Genomic DNA, 13,761 nt, shown 5'->3' with positions numbered 1-13,761 from the left:
TACTAGTAGCAATCCTTTAGTCATTCTAGTTTAACACACACTAAGCACCTGACTTGTGCAAGAGACTGGGCTAGGTGCCAGGGTTGAGATGGAAATATAAAAATCACCAAGACGTAATCCCCATCCTTAAGAAGTTTACAATCTAGTAACAGGACATAAAAATGGTGCTTTGAGGTATAAAAAATCTGCTCTAAAAACATAGAGGAGAGTTAACTTTCTAGTAGAGGTTGAAATTGGGACCCACTTGAATTTGGTGGTGTGGGGTGAGGCAGTTTATAACATGTCAAGTAAAGAAAATGGTGTCTAACCATGTGTTGCCAATAGCAAATGGTCTAGTCTAGTTCTTCCACGGCTTCAAATATGTGAAAGGGGAAGGAGTACTCAAAGGTCAAGTATTTTTATTTTAATTTCTCTCATCGCTGTTAGCCCAGTATAAAAAAGGGATTAACAGGAAGTGAGGATGACAACAAAAAAAGTTTGAAGAGGCAAGGACACAGACAGGAAACAACCCCTGGAAACTCAAACACATCTAGTTGCTGAAGTTCACACTGTCAAACTAGTGAAACCTGCCCTGGCAGTGCCAGGGTCCATGGCAATTCGTGGCCTCTCCTGTGGGACTGAAGGAGCTAGCTTGGGCTACTGCCGGTAGTGGGCAACAGGGCACACAGAAAATAAAGTCCATAAATGTCCCCTCCTAACACAACTTAAGTGAAGAAAGGTGGCTAGAGGAGACAATTTAGGGTAAGAGATGAGATCTTCTTGTAGGTTAATTGATCTAATGATAACCCAGATGCTTTATTTCCTATTAAAAAAATACAGATGAGCAAGTTGTTCCTGAATAAAAATTTACTACGTGTATAACATACACCTCAAAATAAATTTTAACGGAACATACTACTAATCAAACACAGTTTTTGCTTTTGCAATTTACACAAATTATGTTAATTATAATACTTTAGGGAATCCTTACAAACACAATACATAACAAGTTATTTTAATATTATTCACCATCCTTAACTTCAGAAAGTTTGGCTTATATTATCTCAAAGGAAAACTACTTATAAATCTCACTTTCCCACAAAATTAATTAACCACGCAACCTTAAAAATTAAAAATAAATAAATAAAGCTTTGCCAATGGTAAATTGGAATGCATATACCTGCCAGGCTTTAATGAAATAAAAATAAACAATTTACATAACCAGCACCTCTTAAAATCAAAACCTCCTTTTGAAGTACAAAGTTCAATTCTTCTTGCCCTCTCAGTTAACTACTAATCATAATTATAATCCTCTCCCCCTTAGGAACTGTTCTGATTTGTAGTGTCATAAAATATACAGTATTTTTAACATTAACAAACTATTGATATGCTACCATGAATAAATACCTATTTTTTACACCAAAATGACTCTAGGGGACTAGGAGAACAGATAAAATGGCATACTGAAATGATTTCTTTAAAAGTAAGATTTGTAAAAATGTGATCTATCCAGGTCTAATATTATTAAAATTAAAAACCAAAAGATGAATTATCATTTCAGACCTATATACATCAAAGATGCCAGTTCTTATAAAAACATACTTTAGTTGTAAATGCTGTTATGAAAAAATAATTTTATATCAATTTTATTTAATTTTAATGAATTTCCCCTATCTCTAACATTAAAAACATTAAAAGAACTTAAATTTTAATGGCAAAAAGTTCCTATTTTCCCCACCTACTAAAAAAAGGTTTTGTTTTCCCTTATTAACATACAATGCCCTATTGTTAAGGCACAACTTTTTTTAATGATAAAAATGAAACCATAGATTAGGTTTATTTTACACAACAGTTAAAAGACAGACTTTTTGTAGACATATAATTAAATACATCTTGAATTCAACCAAGATCGAAAAAGAAAAATCACTGTTTCTATCTAGGACCAGTCAACACATACCCAAGAAAGGTAGCTGCAGCTAGAATAATCCCAACACTTCCTGTTTTAACCTGTCAGATTGTCTCCAGAAGGCCATCTTCAAGGTGTGATCCGAGAGGGGAAGCTGGAAGTTTTCCTTTCTGTGGTGCACTCCACCTTTCTTTACTTATGCTTGGGCTATCAGAGGTAGCTGTCACCTTCAAAGCCTGAGTGAAATCCAATTTTTGAGTTCAACATCAAAGACCAGGACGGAGTTCTTGATCCTGAGGGTCAGGGCAGAAGTGTGCTTTGCATCTTCCCTGTTACCTGCCCCTCAGCTTCCCGGGATCTTCCTTCCCACACTCTACTTAGCCACCACCCTGCCCCATCTCCTCTGACACCATTTACAAAATATCCAAAGGGAGCATCCAGCAAACAGAAAGATTTTGTACAATTGTTACTTAAAACATAAAAAACAAAATGCTTTTGTTACTTCCTTATAGTCAAAAACAAGCCATCTGAATATTATTGATTTAAAAATCAAGAAACACTAAAATTGGTGTCAGGAGACAATCACAGACCAAAGACAAATCTGACCATCTCAAAGGTCCTTGTACACTCAACTGCAATGGGGGATCCAAGTAGGAAACCAGAAAAAGCAAATGTGCTCAAGCAGGCTTATCCACTCAGCTCTCCTGTATTTTCTATTAATACATTTACATTCTTGAGAGATGGGTTTCAGCAGCCAATCTAGAGAGAAATGTGTACATAAAAGCATCTGGGGGGAGCATACTGGCTGAGAAAGAGAAGCAGAGACAGAGGGAGAACGTTAACGGGCAGAGGAGACGGTCACAGGGCAGAGGACATGGCCAGGGGCACAGCTGATGGCCACTGAGATTATGGATGTCACTGCTTCTACTAAATGTGACACATAAAACTCAATGTTAAGGGAAAATCTTCCTTTAAATAAGGGCAAAGATGAAGAAAAGAGAAGGCCAGGAGTTGGGGAGGTATAGATCACTAAAAATAAACTATACTTATTTTGCTATTTAGAAATAATTTCATATAATTCTGGGAAATATTACATGCCTCGTTCAGAAGGTGTTTTACTGGTATGTTCTGGCACAATAATGTCTCATATAAATAAATATAAATACTGTTCCTTGTACTTACACTAGTTCTGCAATGTATATTGGTTTTTAGAAACAAAATTTTAAAAAATGAACTTTCTATAAAAGCACTTAAATTAGTAACTAGACTATACCTAACAAATTAGAAAAATAATGTATTTAACTCTCAGCCAATACCTTAATTTTTGCACACAATACACATCCTTCACAAAGTCGTCATCTATCTGCAGATTAATAAAATTAAAACTAAAAGAATCATGCTTGCTAATATGGTTTTGTTTCCACAAAATCATAAAGTTTCCATATAACATTGAAAAAATTCAATTAAATTCCATTTTCTATTTGCCAGTCCCATTTCTCTAACTCTTGACATACTACAATTAAATGCTTACACCACAGGACTCTGACAATGGTATATGCCTTTGCCATCTCTCCTGAGGAATAAAAGGTTTCCTCAACTTATTGCAAAGTAAAAAAGATGAGGTTTTTGATATTATTTTCAAAATTCCCAAGTCCTGTTTAAGTATCAAGTGTTCCAACTACCCAAACTTTGAATAAATTTTCACTGAACAAAAAAAAGACCTATCTAAATGAGGCCCACTACTGATATTATTTTCAAAATTCCCAAGTCCTGTTTAAGTATCAAGTGTTCCAACTACCCAAACTTTGAATAAATTTTCACTGAACAACAAAAAGACCTATTTAATGAGGCCCACTACCTTACCAAATTTGTGACAGTTGCTACAGATTGGGTAAAAACTTCTGTATCATACTAGATTCAGTTTACTAATGATGAATTAAAGGGCTTTGTACAATGTAACATACAAACCTAAAGTATGTGCATTCAATCAGGCTAGAACGTACATTCTTTGAATTTTACCTCCAAGATAGGAAAATGAATGGGGGGGGCCTGGGGAGAGAGACAGAGAGACAGATACACCAAGACCACGAGAAAGCTCTCTCTTTAGTGTGCTATGGAATACAAGGGCACTGAAGTCATATGAAATAATGTGATTGTTTACATGAAGTTTCCAGATATCACACTGAGAGAAACCACACATCCCAATGAAAGATGGTTCACAAAGCAATATTCTAGTTATGGTGACACAATAAATATGTCACAACCTTTTTTCCAAACAGATTCTGAGGCTGAATAGAAAAAATTTCATCAAAAAGTAACTTTAACCTTCATTATTTTAATATGAAGGGAATATAGAGTATTTCAAAGTTACTACTTTAATAGTTCGGTAAGGTTAGATACATTTATTATTAATAATAGTAAAAGCAATCATGGCAAAATATGAGCAACCATACTCATTCTTGATAATGAAAAAATCTTCTATATATAAACCTGGCACATTTAAAAAAAATTACTATAACAAAGTTTTTGAAAATAATGAAAGCTAGTTCAATTCATATGTCAAATAACTTTCAATCATAATAGAATCGTTTATATTCTTATAGTGTCTTATAGCATATTTTATCCTGAATGAGAAAAATGTACCAAATCATAGTGCTAAACTTGAAACCTTAAACCAAAGCTTACAACTTAAAGACTAAAATGTTGGTGAGAGGAGAAAGGATGGAACCATGCTTCTTCCACAGGGAAAATGAAAATCAACATCAAGATGGCATAAATGTTGAACCAATGGGCACAAACACAATTTTTATAAGAACAAAACACACACACTCACACACACACATAGAGAAATTATGATTACAATGCAAACTCGTGATATGTTTTCTACTAGCTGGTGAACCTGTTATTAAATTTTCAAAGAAAAAGCCAATTTAAATCTTCTCTATTTCAATACATAGAATATTCAGTAACATAAATACAACCTGTGTTGCATATTAATAAATGTGTGGCTTCTTGTGCTTTCCATCCAAACTAAAGGTAAAAATCCCCAATTACTTTATTTTCAGTGAGATATAATTATAAAGTTAAACATCTACACAAATTCAATCTTTCCTTCAGCCCAATTCTATATGAAAGTACTAACAAATAGTGAAGATTCATGATGTTGTGTGAAAATGGTGACTCATAACAGCGTAGACTTAGCTATAGACTTTAATTCACAAATATATATATGCGCTTGTGTATGACAACTGTAGGAAAATAGTCTCAAAAATAAAGACAATACTTGAGACACGAAGCAACCCATTTTCCCTGATCTTGCATCCTATTATAGGGAAAATAAGTCTCTGATGCTTCATAAATACTTTAAAAAGTTTGGGATGGCCTTAACCGTGCATAGTCTCCACCGATCCTTTGAAGCTTCCAGCATTTCAGGCTAACCATTTCTGCTCTGAAAGAGTGGCACCCAGTAATCAGTTAAGCTTATTTATGTCCTGTCTTTTCTAGATCGGGGAGTTTTCTGACCAGAGCCTGGTGGTTCATTCTGATACTAGCGAGGAGTCCGCCTTCAATGCCGTCTGAACCGGTATAACTGATTTCTTCACCACTCAGGGTAGTCATATGCCCCCCCAGGGCTTTTAAGATGGCATTGCCAGCACATATATCCCACTTTTTGATATATGTCACATGGATATATAGATCAGCTTTTTCTTGACTCTTATCAGGCACATCCAAGAGTGCTAAAACTTTATAACCTATAAAAGATAAACACAGAGTTTAGGTTATTGTTCAAAAGATTTTAAGAAATTAGCATAATTTTTTGATTAAGTACATTGTTAAAAATAACAAGACAGGGTGTGCAAGAGCTCATTGTACTGTCTTTGCAACTGCTCCCTAAGTTTAAAATTATTTCAAATTAAAAAATTAAAGTAACAGTACAAACATTAAACTCAACAGAGCAAAAATACACTGCAAAGTAACTTATTAAGCTAGTCTCAAGTGTAACCAATATATGCATATAAGTTTTTAAATTTAAATCTACTTTGTAGTTGTTTTCTATGGAAGGACACATTCAGTATGTGCTATTTTTTTTATGGAATGACATATGACACCTACAAGTTTCACTTAAACATCTAGGCAGGCTTGATTTGAAAGACGAGACCAAAAAGTTTAATACTACCACCCTAAGTCCTTTCTTATAATGAGACAAAATGTAAAAAATAAAATAAAACAAATGCCAAAAAACCTGGGTCTAGAATCTAGTTTATCTCATCCCTACCGGGTATTTTGGACATACCTTTCCTAACCAACCTAACAGAGAGTCTGTAAGAAAATAATGAAGCCACATTAAGGAAGGTAGATACATATATAGAATCAGCAAATTAAAACTATTAGTCTTAAAAATTAATAACTGTTAACATCTTCCTATATTACTGTGCTGAAAAGGTTTTCTGAACATAAATGTTTTCTGGTCCATAACTTACCTGAATTAAAACACTTCTGACATGTTAAACAGTATTTATAATAAGAGTCATCAAATAGCCCCTTGGGCCAAATTCAGGTCATGGCCTGTGAATGTAAGCTCTTAAGATAAAAATTTTTTTTAAATATTTTTAAAAGGTGGTTAAAAAAAATCAAAGCATAGAATAGTATGCAATAGAGACTGTATATGGCTCATGAGGCCTGAAATACTATCTGTCTCTTTCAGAAAAACTGTGCTGACCTCCGATCTATAATTAGGTAAACAGTAGTGCAGAATAAACAGTAAGCTAGGTGGGTACTACTCTCACTCATCCTATGCATACAAGTGAAGAGTTTAGGGGTGTTAAGAGTGACCCAGGGATCAGTCATTCCAATAATACCTATAATGACTCCTGGCATCCTTCTGTCATAGGAAGCATCCATCTTAAGCGCTTGATTTTTCTTCCTGTCTCTGATATTCCCACGGTTAAACTAATAGGGCAATTATTTTGAAATCGCATTGTATAAAATGCAACTGCTGATGGTGTATCACTGATGGGAAGATTCTTTTGTAGTATTCAAGGAAGAGAAATCACTGTTGTGAAACTGTTTCTTTCCGCAAGGAGGCCAGTGTGACTGAAATCCCACCCAAGTAGGAGACCAAGCCTGCCTCGAGAGTACACTCCATTCCTTCTCACTTTCTTCCCTAGCATGGGACAAGCAAATCAGTCTCCCAACATAGCCTTGACCATGTCAGTAACAGTCTCTGGGAATCACATGGAAATAGGAACATACCAGCACCACCAGCTGGGATAATTGTACTCTGGTTTCCAAAAGTCTGAAGAGCAACCTGTTTGACCATCCCTGAATGGGAGCGAGACACGACGATCTTTGGGGTCTTCTCATTGTATGAAGAGCGGGCTTTCACATTTGAACCGCCGTCTACCATTGCCCAAGCTGAAAAGCAAATATAATCTCCATTAATAGAACTAAAGCTTTAAAACTAAAAATTACGTATACTCTTTGGAATTCAAAGTAGCAACTGACTGACAAAATGTCCTCTTCTAAAAAATTATTTGTATTTTTTTCTAAAACAGAAAGTTTTATCTTTTTTCTGAGTATGAAAGTAATATATTTTCTTTTTACATTGAAATAGACATGTATTAAGACAATGCTAAAAAACGCCATGTAATCCTGCCCAGCCAGAGACAATGGCTATTAAATGTTTGGCTTAAGGATTCTCATGCTCCAGAGCCCCCCATTGGGTGTTGGCTGAGTCTCCTGTGGGACCACAATGCAACTCAACTTCTCCTTGCATCTACATAGCTTCCTTCCCTCTCTTCCATAACTTGAACCCCAAGAGCACTCCCTAATTAATAAATATCCTAAAGCTAATCTCCATCTCAAAGCATGATTCCTGGGGAACACAACCTGTAACATAAGCACAACTAACTTCCGTGACTAATTCAAATTTTAAAATTCATTTTCCTCCTATATTACCTCTACTTCTGAGGTAATATATTCATGGTTTTAATTATTTGCACATTAGTTCAATCTCCTAAGTAACTTTATAAACAGAAAACAGTGTTGGAGAAGTAAGTGAATCAGGTTTACATATCAGCTTTATCAGGGTATATAAAAAGAGAAAGACTCAGATTTCAAAATAGAACAGAATTTTTAAAAAGGGAAGATGATGTCACAGATGGCTTCACATGTTCTTAGTTTATAAGTTTTCTTCACTGTCAAACTATACAAGTAAGTAAACTTACTCAGAATTATGCCAATTAGACTGCTGTTCTAGCTGTCACTTACTATGGGATAAAATACAGTCCACCATGGCTAGCAATGAAAGCAGCTGCATCACCAGCTTATTCCTGGCTGCAGAAAAAAAAATCAAAAAAATTAGCAGAGTCTGTGTCTCTGAGTTCCCCAAAGATGATGGCAGTCTCCTAGACTTTTTCCATACTGCCTTGTAAGAACTGCACACAGCAACAAGGAGAGCAAATAGAAATACTCATGATCTATACCTACAGAGTAAGTAGGAGGCAGAGGAGAGCTATCCGCACTAATGTAGGAGAAAACAGGGGAGTAAACACTGAAGATCTGCAGAACAAGCACTGAAGCCAATCTCAGTGTGAGGATTACAGCAGGAATTTCACAGAGGTGCCAAGAGGCCAGAGAACTCAGTGCTGGTAGAACTTAGATAATATCAGCCAGGACTTCTCCCTAGAAGAAAAAGGTCCCCTCTAAAATGGGAACTACTGAACGTAGACCTGAAACTTGGCCAACAAGCATTGAGAAGAAGTTCGGAGAAGACATGGGACCAGAATAGTTGTCTCGAGAACACCTGGAGGTGGGGGGAGATAAGGTGGGAATGATGACACAAGACATCTTTTGTCATTTAGAAGGTAGCAACTAGAGCTAAAGAGAAGTAAAGGACTGAAGATAGGGGCCTTACTGAAACAAAGTAAGATCAAACAAGAAAGAAGAAATCTAAAAACAAAAAAAGGGTCCATGATAATAAAGATAAAGCCTTCCTCACAGTAACAGAAAAGAAAGCTCCTGAACTCAGAATTATCCAACTCCCTTCCTGCTACCACTCTCCCACCAATCCCTCAGTAGCTGGCCCAAATACGAAAGAAATATAAAATTGCAATGTCCATTTTAAAATACAAAAAGAAAACATACAGAATGCAGATTAAAACATTTCAGGCTACTTGAAAATTTCCACAATGCAGAAGAAAACTATAAACCAATATTCCAACATGATTAAAAATAAATAAACAACAAAATATGAAAGGAATGACATCAAACAAAAAAGCAACTACTCAGAAAAGATAAACAATGGAAAGACGTGAAATGGGAACTCACATAATACAAGGAAGAAATTGGGGAAAAAAGACAAAATCACTGCAGACTTAGTACTAAATCACAGGATATATAATAAAAGGACTATAGATTTGTTCAAAAGTATAGCAAACAATGAGAAAAGCAAGAAAAAGTGAAACAAATAGCTAAAAGGGTCCAAAGAGAAAGTGATAGATATGGAAACCAGTGAAAGAAGAGTCAACATACATATATAAGGAATCCCTGAAAAAGAAAAACAAACTAATGGGATAGAATGAATCTTTAAAATCACGATTCAAGAAAATATCCCTGAAATAAAAGAGGACCTAAACGTCTACACTGAAAGACACAATGAGTACCTAGGAAATCTGCCCAGAATGCCAACTCTGAGACACATCATAGTTATATTTTTAGACTTTATAGACAAAGTTTGGTGGGTTGAACAGTGTCCTACCAAACTCCATGTCCACCCAGGACCTTCAGAATGTGACCTGATTTGGAAAGAGGGTCTTTACAGGTGTAATTAGGTAAGTTGCAGTCATACCAGAATAGGGTAGGCTCTAAACCTAATGACTAGTGCCCTTATAAGAAGAGGAGAGGAGAAAGAGAGGAGACAGCCATGTGAAGACAGAGGCCGAGATCTGCAGCTACCAACTGAGGAATGCCAAGAGCCACCAGAATCTGGAAGAGGAAAGAAAAGCTTCTTCCCGCAAGCCTGCAGAGAGCGCATGGCCCTGCAGAGACTCCTTGATACCACACTTCTGACCTCCAGAATTTTGAGAGTAAGTATCTGCTGTTTTAAGCCACCTAATTTGTAGTAATTTGTTATGGCAGCCCTAGAAAACTAATATAGGGTGAACCAAAAACCGCATAACTAGCCAAATAGTTTTTCCAGTATCAAGGCTATAAAAAAACTTTTTAACATGTACTCAGGTAATAACACACCCATCTAGCTCTTCTGAAGTAATCTATTACAGGGTAAGGTTTATTCAACCAAGAGATGACTAAGAAACCCTTAGCAAAAGCACTGTTGGTTAGCAATGAATAAATTTAACTGTGGATCTAAGAGGAAACAAAAGATGCAAATAAAATGGAAGAGTAAAGATGTGTAAATGTTTTCTCATTGTTGACTGATGACAGTTAAAGGAAACCATTTAAATTTGATGAGCTGAATAGGCCAGTTAAAAGATAAGTATCAAAAAATGAGATGGTGGTCAAGAAGAAGGCTAAGATATGCTAATTTAATTGTTGCTTATAATAGTGAACCGAGAGACAGGTCTAAAGAAAACAACTATATAGAAAGTATAAGAACGTAGAAAGAAAAAAGGATACATAAAGGTATTAGTAAAAGTGAGCAACAAAAACCAAATTTAACTTAAAAGTAACTGCAGCTGTTTGTGTGAAAAGAAAATCAAAATCTCAGGGCCACCCCCACACCCCGAACTCCTTATGCAAAAGAAAAGGTAAAAGCTTCAGGCAACTGTGAGATCATTCATAAATGGCTCTATAGATCATTTATAAATTTCTTGCTCATAAGCAAGGACATGCAAATTAAAGCTATATCTTGCAACTAAAACCGAAGTCTATCTGATCCCACACTAATAACAGATTACAAGTTTATCTTACAGGTAACAAAACTGAAGACAAGAAAGAATCAGACATTCTTCCACCTACCCAGGGACATCTACATAATTGATGCTTCCTTCACTCCCTTATTTTACATAAATGTAGATTTCTTGGGCCTCACAAACAAGACAAGAGAATGTAGTAACCACTATCTCATGGGGAAGGGGCTTCTTTTTCCTTCTCTCCATATACATTTTAAATAACGAAGGTTCCAACCTCTCCTTTGGAAAAACAGCCACAGCTTGTCTGTGGTTGAGTTTTTCCCAGGCACATACTCAGAACTCTTAAGAGGCCTAATAAACCTCTATTGATTGAGATTTTTGTCTTAGTCATTTATTAAGTTTGACATTTTAATCACACTGAATATATGAAATCCATGAGATCCTAAGGGTAGTTTAGAAAGAAAGTTTGTCCTTCCCTGAAAAAGCATTTGTTCCCACTGTAGGTGGTTTGTACCTAACTCCTTACTCTGAAAATTGGTAAATAAAAGAATTAAAAATTTATCCTGCCTTTCTAGAAGAAACTACATTTCAGGATAAAAACTTCGGTTGATGGAGAAAAGTTCTCTATAGAAGAATTCATGCTAATATATGTAGAAAACACAATAAAATCAGAAAATCTCATTTTAAAACTTCTTTAATATATTTTAAAACTATTATGTGAAAGGTTTAATGGAAACTGGATCTGAAATGATACCAACATCTCTCTCCAAATTATCACCTGGTAGCCAGAAAATCAAAATAATTTTATAACTGAGAGATCTGGTCGTGAACACTTTAACCACTGGAGCATCATTAACGGTGAGACAAAGAGACAGTGTACGTAACATGTTGTGGAAGGAAGTATACGGAGAACGCCTACAATGTATCCTTAACGAAAATGCTTAACCTCAATCCAGTCAAGGCTTCAGATCTCATCTGCACTTTATAAGAAAAAGGGGATATAAAAATAAATAAGTTAAATGACACCTTCAGGAAACAATCAGAAAAATTCAAAAGGCAGAATGTTCTACAGAAGAAATGACTTTTTCTCCTCAGCTAGTAAATGTTGTGGGGAGATAAGGTACCTGGAGGTTTTTCTAGACTAAGAGACCTTATCAACCCAAAGAAATGCTTATTATTTGACTGGATCTCAGTTTGAAGTAATCAGCTGTAAAATCTACTTTAGGGACAATCTGAGAAATGTGAATAGTGGATGATACTTTATTATGTTAATAGTGCTGTTCTAGTGTAGAAAAATGTCCTTACTTTTTAGACATGGGTACCGAATGAAGTATATAGGGGTAAAATGTTATGATCCTTGAAATTTTCTTTAAAGTACATTACCACCCCCCAAAATGGGAGCAAATATATAAAAATGTTATCAAATGTTAAATCTGTATGAAATAATATGAGTACTAATTATAATTTTATTTCTTTGATTTTATTTATAATAAAAGTAAAAAAAAGAAATGAAGAAAAGAAAAATTTCTCTAAATTATTTTTATAAATGTTCAAAAAACATGGTTTTACTAAGAAGTGAATTTATAATGCTATATCTCTAGAGGTCAGTATTGAATAAGAGAATAAAAATAGCATCTCTTAGATACTACCAGAATAATTTTAGATAAGAACTAACAACATTTTTTAAAATGTACTTCTTGGCACATAAACTCAATTATTTCAAGTGCCTAAAAAAATATAGTAGATGCTCAAATAAATATAAATGATTGACAATGATAAGGTAATAGTAAAATAGCAGGTACAGAATGTATTTTATCTGTGAGATATGCTAAAAAGCCCAGTAGGAAATAAAAAATGGTTGGTACTTTTCTACACAGATGTCAAGCATTATAACTTATTATTAATAGCTACAAATTTCCATTGGGTGAATACCAAGTTGACCCTTGAACAACTCAGGTTTAAATTGCGTGGGCCAACTTATACCCAGATTTTTTTCAATAAATATATTAAAAAAATTTTTGGAGATTTGCTACAATTTCAAAAAACTCATGGATGCACCACACAGTCTAGAAATACCAAACAAAACTTTTTAAAAACTTAGGTATAAAATATATGTAATACTAGTCTATTTTATCATTTACTACCATGAAATATACATAAATTATAAAAAGTTAAAAATTTATCAAAACTTATGTATACAAGCATTTACAAACCACACATGGCTCCACTGGAAGTCTACAGAAATGTAAATAAACAAATGTAAAAATGCAGCATTAAATCATAACCACATAAAATTAACTGTGGTACATACTGTACTACCTTAATAATTGTGTAGCCACTTCCTGTTGCCATTGTGGTGAGTTCCAGTTGCCGGTATCCCCTTAAAACATATGATGCTAATCATTTCCATGTGAGTAGTTTGTCTCTCCACAAAACTGCTTATCACAGAACAAAGTAATCTCTTACAGTTCTCAGGTATTTTTCATTGAGTTTAGAGTGATACTCTAAATCCTGAACAACACCATCGGACCCATTTGAAGTGCCACTAGTGATGCCGGAAGTGCTGCCAAGAAGCAGAGCAGTCATTACCTTATAAGAAAAAGTGGAATTGCTTGCTATATATCATAGATTGAGGTCTGCAGCTGTGGTTGTCCACCATCTCAAGATAAATGAATCTAGTATAAGGACCATTGTAAAAAAGAAAAGAAATTTGTGAAGCCACAGCTGCAGCTACACCAGCAGGTGCAAAAACCTTGCTCTTTCTGTGAAATCCTTTTTATCTTGTATTGAACATGCAGCTTTTATGTCGGTTCAGGATTGCTGTAAGAAAGGCACATCTTACGGACTCTAATATGATTCAAGAAAAAGTAGAGTCATTATATGACAACTCAAAGAAAAAGGAAGGCGAAGAATCTAAAGCTGAAAAATTTAATGCCAGCAAAGGATGGTTTGATAGTTTCAGAAAGAGGTTTTGCTTTAAAAATGTCAAGATCACAGGAGAAG

The 13,761-nt window shown here is 35.0% G+C and overlaps 1 protein-coding gene across 1 annotated transcript in view; it reads right to left on the bottom strand.

Annotated features, from left to right (window-relative positions):
- Positions 1-858: 858 nt before the first annotated feature.
- Positions 859-13,761, bottom strand: part of BPNT2 (3'(2'), 5'-bisphosphate nucleotidase 2) — a 30,972-nt gene continuing 18,069 nt past the window's right edge. The window contains exons 4-5 of the mRNA XM_045560789.1: positions 7,139-7,300; positions 859-5,637 (exon numbers count right to left, since the gene is read on the bottom strand). Coding sequence (XP_045416745.1) covers positions 5,366-5,637; positions 7,139-7,300 — 434 coding nt within the window. The 3' untranslated portion in view covers positions 859-5,365. The remainder of the gene's footprint in view (positions 5,638-7,138; positions 7,301-13,761) is intronic.

The sequence above is a fragment of the Lemur catta genome, chromosome 9, assembly GCF_020740605.2.
Source record: "Lemur catta isolate mLemCat1 chromosome 9, mLemCat1.pri, whole genome shotgun sequence".
Lineage (NCBI taxonomy): Eukaryota > Metazoa > Chordata > Mammalia > Primates > Lemuridae > Lemur > Lemur catta.
Note: the sequence above shows the minus strand (reverse complement) of the source record. Positions and strands in the feature narration are given on the sequence as shown.